General features: G+C 31.2%; 1 protein-coding gene and 1 long non-coding RNA gene across 2 annotated transcripts; both read right to left on the bottom strand.

The window, feature by feature from the left end:
* Positions 1-3,672: 3,672 nt before the first annotated feature.
* LOC104242615 (uncharacterized) lies at positions 3,673-5,070 on the bottom strand. Its single transcript, XR_715040.2, has 2 exons — positions 4,625-5,070; positions 3,673-4,088 (listed from the first exon to the last, which is right to left on the bottom strand). It is a non-coding gene; the product is annotated as an uncharacterized lncRNA (long non-coding RNA).
* Positions 5,071-7,790: 2,720 nt separating this feature from the next.
* LOC104242614 (protein TRM32-like) lies at positions 7,791-11,631 on the bottom strand. The gene is made up of 5 exons (XM_009797690.2): positions 11,277-11,631; positions 10,544-10,710; positions 10,085-10,170; positions 8,584-9,982; positions 7,791-8,482 (listed from the first exon to the last, which is right to left on the bottom strand). The coding sequence occupies exons 2-5, from the start codon at positions 10,683-10,685 to the stop codon at positions 7,899-7,901; spliced, it is 2,211 nt and encodes a 736-aa protein (XP_009795992.1). The 5' UTR covers positions 10,686-10,710; positions 11,277-11,631; the 3' UTR covers positions 7,791-7,898.
* Positions 11,632-13,639: the final 2,008 nt, after the last annotated feature.

Genomic DNA, 13,639 nt, shown 5'->3' with positions numbered 1-13,639 from the left:
CTAAATCTTCCCTACATCATATGATGGAAGTAATTAGTTTAATCGATTTCATGTAATAAACGTGTTATATGATTAACTCGAGAATCTAAATAAGATGGAGTATATGAAATCAAATCATATCGAACCAAGCCTTTAGCTTAAATGATGAAAATATAATTTCCCAATATACCAAAGTATTTTTATTATGCTCTTATAATCGAATCACAAGCCTGAATACTAATAAAATTTACAAAAAGAAAAGGTCAACAATAATTTATATCTCATCACATGTGTCCAAAGGAACACCAAGAATTCAGTCTACACTGATCGAACAGATAACAAAATTAAAATGCAGTGAATAGAATTATGTCATTGGAATCAAGGTGCCGAATAGATGAGAACAGTAGGCAGGAGACGACAACCTAGACGTTGTGATGAGTAAAACTAAAGCATCTGAGTACCTGTTTCGGCACTAAATTGGCATCACAAAACTTGTGTTTATTTAGAACTTTATTTTTGGTTAAGAAATTATTATACTACTAAAATAAGAAAAAGAAAATTAGGATCATAGAACATACCTTCAAGCCAATTCTATTCGACCTAAAATTTATGAATCTTTTTTTCCCCAATGCACAAGAAGATGATTCTTTTATCATCCTGTTATATAGAATCGCACATTATACAATAGTTTAAACGAATCATAGATGAATATTTGTAACAAAAATAGAAAGAACTATTCAAGTAAATACTTCATAATATATGCTTACTATAAGCAAAATGATTCAGATTCACACCGCAATACCGAAGTAATTAATCAACAAAAATGAAATAACAATTCCTTGAAGAAGAAATTAACGTAAAAAAACGAAAAGCTTAAACCTCATCGTTAGCTTGCAAATAGTCGAAAGATCTTTTCTTTCCACAAGTTAGCAGCATAATTTTTCTTTGTACGGAAGAGCAAAGAGGTTTTAAGACCTAAGAACAAACAAAAAAGATTCTTAAACATATAAAACCAGATTTTCTTATGCATGTATTATAATTTTCCTTTACAAATATGGTATGTTACATAATTCAAATAAGGAAAAAAATATATATAAATTTTAGTTGATTTTGAAATCTTAAATATCAGAAAAATAATAAAATGACTATTTTATCCCATGTAAATTCTATTTATCAAGGGTAAAAAAGGCGAACGACATTTCGCTAAGGGCCTTCGTGCTTTTAGTATAGTATAGATAAACATTATTCTCCAATTATTTTATTTATTATTTTTATAATATATTCGTATATTAAATTTTTTCTTAACATTAATTCTCAAGATTTATAGGTAGCGTTACTAAATTTATCAGTAACATTATTGTGAACAAATATCAAGTTAACATTGTTAACCATGCCTAGAAATGTATTTTTTAAGCGTACATATTTATCAGTCAAGCCATATTCTTTAATCTAATGAACAAAATACCTACATTTTGGAACATTGACGCATCAGATTAGTACTTTTAAATAAACTAGTCTTAGTGTGCGCGCGTTGCGCGTGTTTCCTATCTTAAAGTAATTTTTGCTAAGAAAATTACATATATATTTTTGAATTTTTTAAAATTATAAAATAAAGTATAAGCTTTTGAAATTAATTAAATATTAATCCTATATAGCCAACTCAATAAAGAATTTTTTTTGTTCCTCAATATTATTCAATATATTTACTTTAAATTTTGTTCTAATTTTTTAGTTTTATCAGTTCAATTTTACCAGTTATTATATTTCCTTTTTAGTTTCAGTAAAAACACATAGCCTTGGTGATTTAAAACTTTTTCTAAAAATATTGTTCAAAAGCTATTCTCAAGTTTATGCGAGAAGGCACAACCACGTTTAATTAGCACTTTTATTATGATTCTTTACAAAAATCGTATAACATAAATTAAAAAATTGAATTTCATGTCTTCTCAATTTATCTCCTTTCAAAGGTTTTAATGTTACTCAAGTAGTAAGGTTTTGCTGAGATAAAAAAAAATATATGATTTACATAATTTTGTCAAAACGCACGTGGTAAAGAAAGCATTACTAAAACATAATAAAAATTTAATAGGACGAACAAATTACTATGATAAGTTATTGAAATTCACTGGGTGTGTATGTACATATTAACTTTAGACATTTTATTTTTAATATATAATTCATTTTAAAGTTCTAAATTATACTTCCTATATAGTTTAAATAAAAAAGATTCAATAGTATAAATTTAATTGATTTTAAAATCCTTATTTACTAAAATATTTAAATTATATTTTTATTCAATATAAAATTTATTTTTATAGAATAAAAAGTCAATCAACATTTCCCGTAGAGGTTTTGTGCTTTTATAATATAGATTTAGGCTTTTACGATGTAATATGATTAAATATGCTATCAAATAATTATTTTGAGTATTTCATTGAACATAGATTTATTATATTATATGACTAAAATAAGAATATTTTGAGTGTTTCATTGAACATGGATTTATTATATTATTGACTAAAATAAGAATTTTTTTAATGCACACTTGATTGTTCCATGCTAAAACAACTTAATGTTGACGCTATTGTATTAAAAAAGTTTAATTTGATATGTGATTTCATGTCGTCATACTTTCATTAATTAGATATCAATTCAAAGCACCGAATAAAATGTTCTCATCTATTTTCAATTAGTATAATATATATAAGGTAAAATATTTATGTATTTTTTCTAACCTAGTTTAGTAAGAAAAGATTTAATATGCAAAGTTTTAATTGATTTCAACGTCCTAAATATTAGGAAAGTACTTGAATTACAATTTTATCAATTATAAAAGGTATTTTAAAGGGGTAAAAAAGACGAACGACATTTCGCTAAGGGCCTTTGTGCTTTTAATATGTATAGATAACATTAATAGAAAAATTTTAAGAACTTAATACTAAACATAAATATATTTGATTTATAAGTTTTATTGACGATAAAAACTCATTTGATAAATAAATATGTATTATTTCAATAAATATTATAAATGTCACACCTCCTTTTTACACACCCCGAGTGTAAATAGGAGTTTTTCCAATTAAAGTCACATTATTCGAAATGGAATTATTTAATTTATCAGAGTCGCCACTTGGAATAGTTAATTTGGTATCTCAAGTCACCGGTTTATTTTAAATCCCAAATCAAAGAAGTTTCGACTTTATTTTAAAAGTCTGCGAACCAAAAATTCTAAATAAGGAAATTTGTTAACCCGAAAGAAGGTGTTAGGCATTCCCGGGTTCCGTGGTTCTAGCACGGTCGCTTAGTGATTATTACTTGGCATAAATTATTTAAACTACTCATTTTGGAACCAATGCGCATTTATCTTTCACCGCTTTTAATCACTTGATTATTCGCATTTAAAGAATTGAGTTACGCATATGTATACTCTTTTCTTTTGGCGCGTCAAAAATCATGTCACGCAAACGTGTCCACAATTAATAACGCTTTATTTATTTTATTAAGAAAAGTTTGGTTGAAGTTAGGCGAACGCATCCCTCGAATTACTTTTGAAAATCCTAATTATGTCACGCGAACGTGTACACCATCACAATAATAATTTAAACTGCGCCTGATACATGCTGCGAATATCCAAAGATTGTTCCCTTAAATTAATTCAACGTTAATAAGTCATAAATTATGGACAGACGTTGGGATATGAATAAAATGGAACTGATTATTTTGAATTAAGTTGGTGCATAACAAAGCACTAATAGTAACCTTAAATTCAGTTCCTAAGGTCACTGGACGAACCAAGATACGAAACAATCTGCTTGCTTTACACTTCTATTTAATTACAAAGATAGTCTCATCTCTAGACTACTAAAAACATATTTTACTTCCTTGCTTGCTAGTCTTTCGATCTTGGTATACGAAGGACCAGGTTCTATTCAAATCATGAATTAAGTTGCAGAAGTTACAAGTACAGAGATTCCATTTATTTCAGAATCATATCAGTCAAACTTGAAACGGATGAGAACTGTTTTTCCGTTGTTGAGATAGCTAAAAGAATAACAAATTTCTTTGTAAGACCCTTTGGTTATTCCCACATAATAAAGAACAAACATAGCCTGAAATAAATAAAACCACAACTGGCAACGAATTAGCTATCAGTTCATAGAAGCCCTTAGCTTTCCTATGGATCATTTATTATACACTACCCACTCAATTAACAAACTCAAACTAAAAAGAGAAGCTTTAACAGATACCTTAATGTTTGGCTGCACATAAACAAATGTGGCATCACAAAACTCAAGAACAATGTGAAACTTAGATCCATATAAATACAATAATGAATATTCCGGCGAATTGGCCGGAGCAGAGTGACGGAAGGAAAATTAATATTATGTACATGAATAAATTTCCAAAGCAGTGAATTGATTTCTTTAGCAACTAAGAGTAAGCTATCGAACTTTTTAGCATACAGGCCATTTTTTATCTCTATAAAAATAACTCATACACTATAACAAATATTCATCAATCATACATACACCCACTCGTTAAGACAAAATTAAAAGAGCAACATCTTAATAAAGAGAATGTAGCAATTCTAAGATCAATCAAACTTCAATCACGCTAAAATAAAGCAGGGGAGATTAAGAATAACCTGAAATTTAGCTTTCAATTAAATTTCAGCAGCTGAATAGCCAAAAATAGTCCACAATGAGCCAAGTAAAGATAGAGACGAAGATGAACCGAGCTTAACACAGCAGCAACAGCGATTTCAGCAACAAATATGGCAACGCAGAGCAGATTCAGCAGCAAATTTCGACCTCAAAACCTCTTGGAAATCCAGATTTTTCAGAAACCTTTTCTTGGTTTTCAGATCCAATTGGTTTGTTTTTGAAACGAAGAAGAAGATTCTGTTGCGTCTTAGGTCCAAACCGCTAGTTTCTTTTAGAGAAGAAGAGATGGGGGGGGGGGGGGTTCTCTTTGTACATGTCCTTAGCGGCTGAAAGGTCTCTCCATGAAGAAGATAAAGTTCTGTGGGGGAGGGGGGGTCTCTCTCTTGATGAAAAAAAAACGGCGGATTCTTTTAATGGGGAGGGGTCCGTGAATTTAGGTCTAGGTCTTAGGTTTTAATTAAAGGGGATGGGCTTTAGGTTGGGTCGGGTCGGGTCTCGTCAGGCGGGGTTGGGACTGTTTTGGGGAATTTGGATCTTAATTAATTGGGTCATTTTAGGAATTGGCCCAATTTTAAAAGAAGCAAGACCAAAAAATGTAGGAACTTTTACCTCCTATAGCAAGGTTAACACCTTATTTATTTTAAATAAATATCATTTAAAAAAATTATATTCTATAGATACTTTTTAAGGTTTATAGCAAAATATTTAATTTTGGTTACTTCCTAGCCCTAAGCCACTAAATATGCTAATCAGTTACACTATTTCCTTTCTCTCTCTACTTTGATACATCTCATTCTCTTCCTCCATCCCATTAAAATTTCCGATCTCCTCCTTCTTCCACCAGATTTGTGCAAAGTCCACTTCAGAGATGCTGACTTCGAATTGTTTAGTTTGTATGATACTTTTTCTGAAGTTGCTATTACTATGATTTAAGGGTTTTGGGAGTATAAATTGCCACATACAATTCGATGTGCATGAAGAAGAGAAAGAAGATGACCGTGAAACGGAAAACAAGCAAGAAAGAGATCGACGAAGAAATTGATAGGAAAAATTGGTTTATTACATCCAAGAAACAAAAAACTCATGATGTTTTCGGGGTTTCTCCTCTTAGAGAATTCAGAGATTTTAGCTTTCATTTGAATGTCAAAGAGAGGAGATTTCCTGATTTCCTGTCCTCACTTCAAGATTATCCTTTTTTAGCAAAAAAAGATCATCGACATATAAAAGAAGGTAGATAATATCCCCAGATGTGTGACGAATGAATAAAAAGGTATCACAGGCACTGCCACAGAATCTAATACCGTATACCAAGTCCAAGATCTCATTTTTTTCCTGAGTACTCATTCAAATTGAGGAAGATCAATGTATGCTGCTCGACATTTAATAGATTTTCTGTTAATATATTTCAATGTATTTTATTGTATTTTATTGTATTCATTGTCTTTTTTTCATTGTAATTCAATGTATCTCGTTGTATTCCATGTATTTCATTTTATTCACTGCCTTTTTTCCATTGTATTTTTCAATGTATCCCGCTGTATTCTATGTATTTCATTGTATTCACTGTCTCGCTATGTGCCATTAATGTATTCATATATTTTTTTAATTAATATAATTTATGTATTCAGATGTATTATATAATTTCTCTGAAGATTGCTATGTTTTTGGGGTATTTTTCGGTTGAGAATCTTTTTTATAACTGAAAATACAAAATTTGTGTGTTATAATTGAGTTTTTTGAGTTATATTAGGAGTCTATTATGTTAATTGATACACTTTCCGTTTTAAAAACAGTGTAATCCCCTATTTCACGCCGTCAATACAGTCGAATACAATAATTTTTCCGGCTGTAATCCCATGTTTCACTCCATGAATACAGTCGAATACACTCGAATACAACAACTGATTAGCTGGACTTTCTTGATTCACGTTTATTTTTGCTACTGTATTCATGAATACAATAGCTTAAATATATCAAATGCATCTTATAACCACAAAAAATGTATCTATAATCCGTAATATAGCAAATGGTATCTATAGAAGACTAATTACTACTAAAAGATAGTGCTTTATGAAAATTTCTCAAAAATGTATTCTTCTTATTTTCCTTTTCTTGGTTTTTTTTCCTTTTCTTTTCTTTAATTAATTAAAATCTTAAATCAATCTATTGTTGTAGAAAAATAAAATTCTTTATCAACTTTTAACACTAAAATAACTAATTAACTTAAAACTAAAGAAAAATGCTAATTTTAAAGGCTAAAATGTAAATATGTAAAAATAACCATTTTTGTGGGTTTTTGCTTAATAAAACTAATTCCTACATGCGAATTGAACCTAAGATGGCATGAAATTAAAACGTGGCAATTTTTTTAATGATTTTTCTTATGATTTTAAAATATTAAAAATGCATGAAATGCAACTAAATAAATAAAAAACTTCTAAAATCCCTTTAAAATTATATTTGGTCTATTTTTAGGAGTTATTTTTATGTAGCGCAAAAATTAGGTGCTCACAATAAAAATAAGTATTTTTTGCCCTTTTAATATTTTAAAATATGTTCGTATTTGAATATGATTAAATAAACTGAGTCTCATGGAAAAAATTAAATGTACGGACATATTATAAAATAATATAAAGCTATTTTAATTATAAGTAAAATATCTAGGTAAAATTATATTATATAGTATATAACATAGAAGGTATTACATAAATGGAAGGATTTATAATGTCAAGGGCATAATAGATTTTTCAAATAAAAGTATTATAAAATTTGGTCACGATGGTGACTATTGTGATAACTAGACCAAAGTGAAACAATTATGTGTAACAAAAGAAAGAATAATGACTTTTGGGTAATGAATACAAAATTGAATGACTTTTACGTAAAAAAAACAAATAAAAAAGTGATTTTTGGAAAATGAACACAAAGCTGAATGACAACCCATGAAATGTATTCTCATTGTACGAGAAAGCTTACAATTACTTATTTTGACTATTCACGTTTTGAAAGTTCAGTCCCTATATAAGAACGTTGTTTTACTTCAAATTAGTAATTTCAAGACAATTGGTAACAGGAGAAACACTTTTGTACTACTAGGTAATTTATACTACCTAGTTTGGCATAGGAGAACACTTTTCTACTAGTGAATTGAACATATCAATCGTGTAAATATATACATTGAGCAAAACCAAAATTCATGTACAAAAATCAATCAAGATGAATTACATAATACGAATTACAGGTAACTCTACAAACTCAAGGACAGCTAAGTTCTTCCAAAAGATCATTGAAGATCATGTCCTCTAATTCAAGTGCCAGACATTCACTTTCTAACTGGAGGTTCATCCAACCATCATCCTTTTTCAAATCTCGATCTACAATGGCATCGATTGATTCTTGCTCTGGTTTCAACCTTAACAAGGTACCTACATTTTTGCATACCTCTTCAATCATTCGATTTTCTGGCAATGGACGAACACGACAACTATAGGATAAGGCCTTAGGGTAGTATGTGAATGATCTGTCACATATTTGAACTAGAACCTCATTAACCAAATCAAATAGTAGCTGATGATGACAGCAGATGTAGAAGTTATCTACACAGCAGTACTCTTGTTCTTGATGCCAAAAGGACTCTAGTTCCTGAACTATTGAAGGGTTTAATACTTGAGTAGCTGAATACCATGTTGTCTTAAAGAAATTGCTTGAGAAACCCGAATGCTCAAGAATATCCCTCACATAAAACAAGTCTGCATTTTCCTTTTTGTCGGATTTATTGCGACCATCTGCTTTTGCAAGGGTATCAACATCAACATCAACATTGTGTTTAAGAACCAAACCTGAGCCACAAGAAACCAATTAAGTAGAAGTTATTAAAGGGAATGTATTAGTATATACAATACTAAATTTATTTGATATTTAATGAGAAAAAGAAGCATACCTTCTGAAATTTGGAACTCTTCACAGCTGGAAATTTCTGAATCTGGAAGCATATCACTTAGGATTGATTTAGTGCATTTCATCTCTTGTTCTTCATGAGAGTTTCCTTTGAACACTGTTACATCATTAATGTTCTCCGAAAAGTCTTCGACTTCAGCATTACCTTCCCCATTTGTCTTTGATTTTAAGCTTGTTGTAGTTTCTACTGTCTGAATATCCTCACTTCTTTCTACTTTGTTTTCAGTATCTTCAGTGGCGTAGCTGATAGAAGGATTATGAATCAACTTCTCTTCTCTCTCAGTTTCAGCTCTGATATGTGAGTTTGTCTCCTCTAAAGTCCTAATTAGCCATTCTGAAAATTGGGCATCACCAGGAATCCCATTTGATAGAGAACGGATCCTTCTGAATGGCATCGATGGTATCTCGTATTCACTAAACAATTTCAAACTCCTGGAGGGATTCAAGATCACTTCCTTTTTAAAACTGTGTTCCAATAATTTGGTATATCTATCCATGGACTCATTTAGAGAGGAACTTCTCCTGTGCATGATCGTAGTTTTTCTAATATCAAATCCATCAATTTCACAATAACTATTGGACTTACTTTCATAGTCTGTTCCCACCTTATACTCTTCATGAAGGTCTCCATTCAAATCTTCAAACATTTCATGAGTAGAGCCATGCTTATTTACTTCTACATCGACGAGCTCTTCATTATTTTCTTTATTATCAACTGCTCCTTTGATACTGTGGCAGGCAAAGCTCGATGACTTCTCTAGCTTCACGTTTCCACCATCGTCATCCAGGAGCCCTAAACTTGTGAAGGGAGTCTTTGCATATTTCGACAAAGATCTTGACTGAGCACCACTTGTCAATCTTTCCCCTTTGGCAAACGACCAAGCTTCATTCTTCTTGTCCTCGAGCTTACTTGGTTTGAAGTTTGTTCTTTGTGACAAATGAGACACAGGGTATGATCCTGACTTGGTTAATCTTGCCTTTTTCTTTGAAGCCAGATGACCGCTGGATAAATTCTGATATCCTACTTCTGTTTCCTTTAAAATTTCCAAAAATAATTCTGCATGATCTTTAAGTTGAGATTTTAAAGCATTCTTATCAATGGAAGTATCATATTCGATGGCCTTGATCTGTTTCTTATCTAGTGATCCAGTGGCTCCATTCTCCACATTCTTGTTGCTGCATATTTCGCTTAGGTCATTTTCGGTTGGTTCATAATGATGAACTGAACAAGTTCTCTGGAGTTTAGGTTGGTTAGAATAGACTGATTTCTTCTGATTGGACTTCTTTTTTTCCTTGTGCATCTCCTCAGCAATTAAAGCTTTAATTTTAGCCCTTAGAGACCTTTTGTTGGGCAACCTTGATTTTTTGGTGCTGTTATCAACCTAAGGATATGACAACATTAGTCTTAATTCATTCATCAAAATTGAAACATTTGAACACTGATTAACTTACAAAGGGTTAATTATCAAGCAATAAATACTTACCAAGAACTGACTTTCATTGTCATCCAAAAGCATATCTAGTTCACTGGGATCTTGGACAACCAATTTTTCATTGAAAAGACGATCGCCTATTGAAGGAAGAATACAAGAATTGGTTAGACACTGAATTGAACAAACCAGATAGTCCAGAATGAGAGTTTTTAAGTTTTGTACCCCGACAGTTATAATATTAATATACCATCAGGTTAAGTTGCCAGCAATAACTGTTTGGTTGTAAGAAACATGATATTATAACCCGAACAATAACCGATAGTCTTTTCACTATAAAAGCCAAACTTTTCCGGAACCAATTTTCATGTTATGTATATGTTATAATATATGTTCTATATAGCAGCACCTCGCTATAACATCTAAAATATTCAGAACAAACGAGGTTGTTATAGAGATGTTTGACTGTATATATAAGTTAAATATCCCGTATTTCACTTAAGAATGACTTACTTGCGATTCTAGGCAGAGATTTCCTCTTTACACGAGAGTGCCAACTATGGTAGCCAAAGGCATGTATGAGTCCCCACATGCAACCTGGATGTATATTCTCATTTTCATGATCAACATGCCTAGTCCACTTGTTCTTTCCCATAATATTAATTTTGCTGAAATCTAGCCTGGTAAAAAATAAACAATCCAATACTCAAAATCCCTTCATGAAATTGCACAAAAGTAAACATATACTAACACACACATATGTGTTGTGATGAGTTGAAACTTTAAGAAGTGAATTGTAAAACTTAAAAGAACTTTGCAGAAATTTGGTGGTTATGTGCAGGCAATTAGGTGAACTGCAACGTATTCAACGGATATAGTTGATGCAGCTACTCTGTCTTTTTTTGTAACAGTTCCTTGTTTCCTTTGACAATATCCATAACAATCCTCACATAGATAAAAACGTGTGAGGAATCAAGAACTAAACACAATAGAATCAAACATGTTTTTTCACAATAAAATAATCCTTTAGTACAAGAAAAAAATGTCCCTAAAAGGCAAAGGAGAAGATTTACCTATTTCCTATAGTAAATAGTTAAAAATTAGAAATCCATAATCTTGAAAGAAAAGGCAAAACAAGAAAAAGTAAATTGAAAATTAATTAATGGAACAGCGAAAGAAATCTAACAGACTACCACTAATGGAAAGAAAAGCAAAAAAAAAACCAAAAAAGCAGAAATTTCGTCACCTTTGAGCAGAGAAGCTGAGAGAATAAGCTAACAGAGGCTGAAAAGGAGAAAAAGCAGGAAGAGTTTCCCAAAGACAGGAGTTAAAACTGCTGATTTTTCGCTGCTTTTGGAATTAAGGAGTATAGATAAATTAAAGATCAGAAATTTATTGGGTTTGGCATAACTGTAACAGAAATCACTTTATAATAAAACTGCCTAGGCTATAACGTAAGTAAAAGGAGGAGGAGGAGGAGGAGGAGGAGGAGGAGGAGGAGGAGGAGAGGGAAAAGGTCAAGTTTTATCAACCACTTTCAAATAGGACCAAAAGTAGCAGACGCCAAAGCCTCCATTTTAGGCGCCCTTTTACCCGTCAAACTACTCTCTTTCTATTATAATTACTTGAGCTTTAATTTTTGTACACTGACCTCACCCTATATAAACAAATTTAGAATATGAGAAACTATTATTAACAAGTTATCCCATGATTAATTATCTCGGGGTTAGTTATCCCACAATTATAATCCCACCCTTCCGCAAAGATAAAAATAATACTACAATCCCAATATAACTAAATCTCGAGATTAGGTATACCGCCATTTTATCTCAACCAAACATTGAATAAACTCATCTCAAATTTAATTCGGAGATTAATTATTCCTTATCGTTCATACCAAACGAAATATATAGGTATATAAGTTAAATTCTAAATATTAAGTATTGTAAGCATATATTTAATAGTTAAGTGTGGATATAGGGCAGTAAATTAGAAGCCAAAACTCCAAAGAATAGGTCAATATGGGTCAGTGAGAGAGACAGAGCCTTTGATTAGATAACCAACCACGAAATTGAAATAACAATTGAGAAAATGAAGTGAAGATAGAGGTCAGACCAACTTCCGTTAATATGTGTTGTTTTATACTTTATTGTATGCACTTAGGTCTAATTTAGTGCTGAGCTGCTCATTTTGGAGGGGACACTATTTAGTTGGTTAGTTGTTGGATGTTCTTTGCTAAAGACTACTCCCTCCTTTATCCAAACGATAGCAAAATTTGAGAATTAATAGACTTTCGGTATGAATTCGAACATATTTTGAATTATATAAAAATATTATAAATCATAACTTTTATAGTTAAAAGGAATCTAGAATGTTTGAAATATCATAGTCAATGGGGAACCAAAAATAATCAATGAGAATATGTTTTAGTCATGTTAATATGTTTAGGTGTATGCTTTTGGATAATCGACACTACTAGATGAGCCTTTTTTAAATCATTGTTTATATTTGATCACATTAAGAAATTTTTTGAGAAAATAGCCTTGTGTCAGTATTTTAAAACATGCTCGTCATACTTTTAAAGCACCAGAAATTATGCTATCGCCGGAATTTTCAGTGCAGGAATTTTGAAGCACCAGATATTCTAACGGTTGTCAAATTTTGGGCGATGTGCACAGATAGCCATTAATAGCACGTGTCTTTATTTTTAAGTTATTGTTTTAAATATCTTTAGTCTTTAACCACTATTTTAATAAATTTTTACCTGCTTGGATGAATATACCCTTTTGTTATAAGCCTATACCTACGCTCCTTATTAACGATCAGCAACAACAACACGTAACAAACTTCCGAAGCAGCAATAGAGACTGTGATCGTCCAAAATTGCAGAAGCTTCTCTTCCGATTTCAAACTATAGAATTCAACTTTCTCGTCCAAAAATCGACATAAAATTATAGTAAGTTATGCTTTTGTGTGTTTCTGTTGATTTACTAGGAATTTGATGCTAGGAATTTGATTTTTTTTTATTTTCTGGATTGATAACGTTAAGGACATCACGTCCTGTGATTATTCTATAAATATTGAGGACATAATGTTAAGGATTTGGTGTTCTTAACATAACTGTTGTTACTAATATTAAGGACATAGTGTCTTGATTTTGCAAATTGTATTGAAAAAGTTAAGGACACAATGTCCTTAACTTTTTTGCTGTTGTTCTGAATATTAAGGATATAGTGTCCTGGTTTTGCAAATTGTTTTGAAAAAGTTAAGGACACTTGGTCCTTAACTTAGAGTTCCATCAAAAGTTAAGGACACTTGGTCCTGAACTTCAAGTTTCAAGTTCAAAACTTAAAGACACATGGTCCTAAACTTAGACTTACAAGTTCAAAAGTCAAGGACACTTGGTCATGAACTTTGACTTACAAGTTAAAAAGTTAAGGACACTTGGTCCTGAAGTTTGAGTTCCAAGTTCAAAAGTTAAGGACACTTTGTCCTGAATTTCAAGTTTCAAGTTCAAAACTTAAGGACACATGGTCCTGAACTTCAAGTTTTAAGTTCAAAACGTAAGGACATATGGTCCTGAACTTAGACTTACAAGTTCAAAAGTGA

The sequence above is a fragment of the Nicotiana sylvestris genome, chromosome 6, assembly GCF_000393655.2.
Source record: "Nicotiana sylvestris chromosome 6, ASM39365v2, whole genome shotgun sequence".
Taxonomy (NCBI): Eukaryota; Viridiplantae; Streptophyta; class Magnoliopsida; order Solanales; family Solanaceae; genus Nicotiana; species Nicotiana sylvestris.
Note: the sequence above shows the minus strand (reverse complement) of the source record. Positions and strands in the feature narration are given on the sequence as shown.

What these genes read in the sequence shown, in the direction of transcription:
- LOC104242614 (XM_009797690.2), bottom strand. Translation starts at nt 10,685, where the DNA reads ATGGGAAAGAACAAGTGGACTAGGCATGTTGATCATGAAAATGAGAAT. An exon ending in ATCTCTGCCTAGAATCGCAA is followed by an intron (nt 10,171 to 10,543) that starts GTAAGTCATTCT and finishes TTCCTTCAATAG; the next exon opens with GCGATCGTCTTTTCAATGAA. An exon ending in AGAGTTCCAAATTTCAGAAG is followed by an intron (nt 8,483 to 8,583) that starts GTATGCTTCTTT and finishes CTTGTGGCTCAG; the next exon opens with GTTTGGTTCTTAAACACAAT.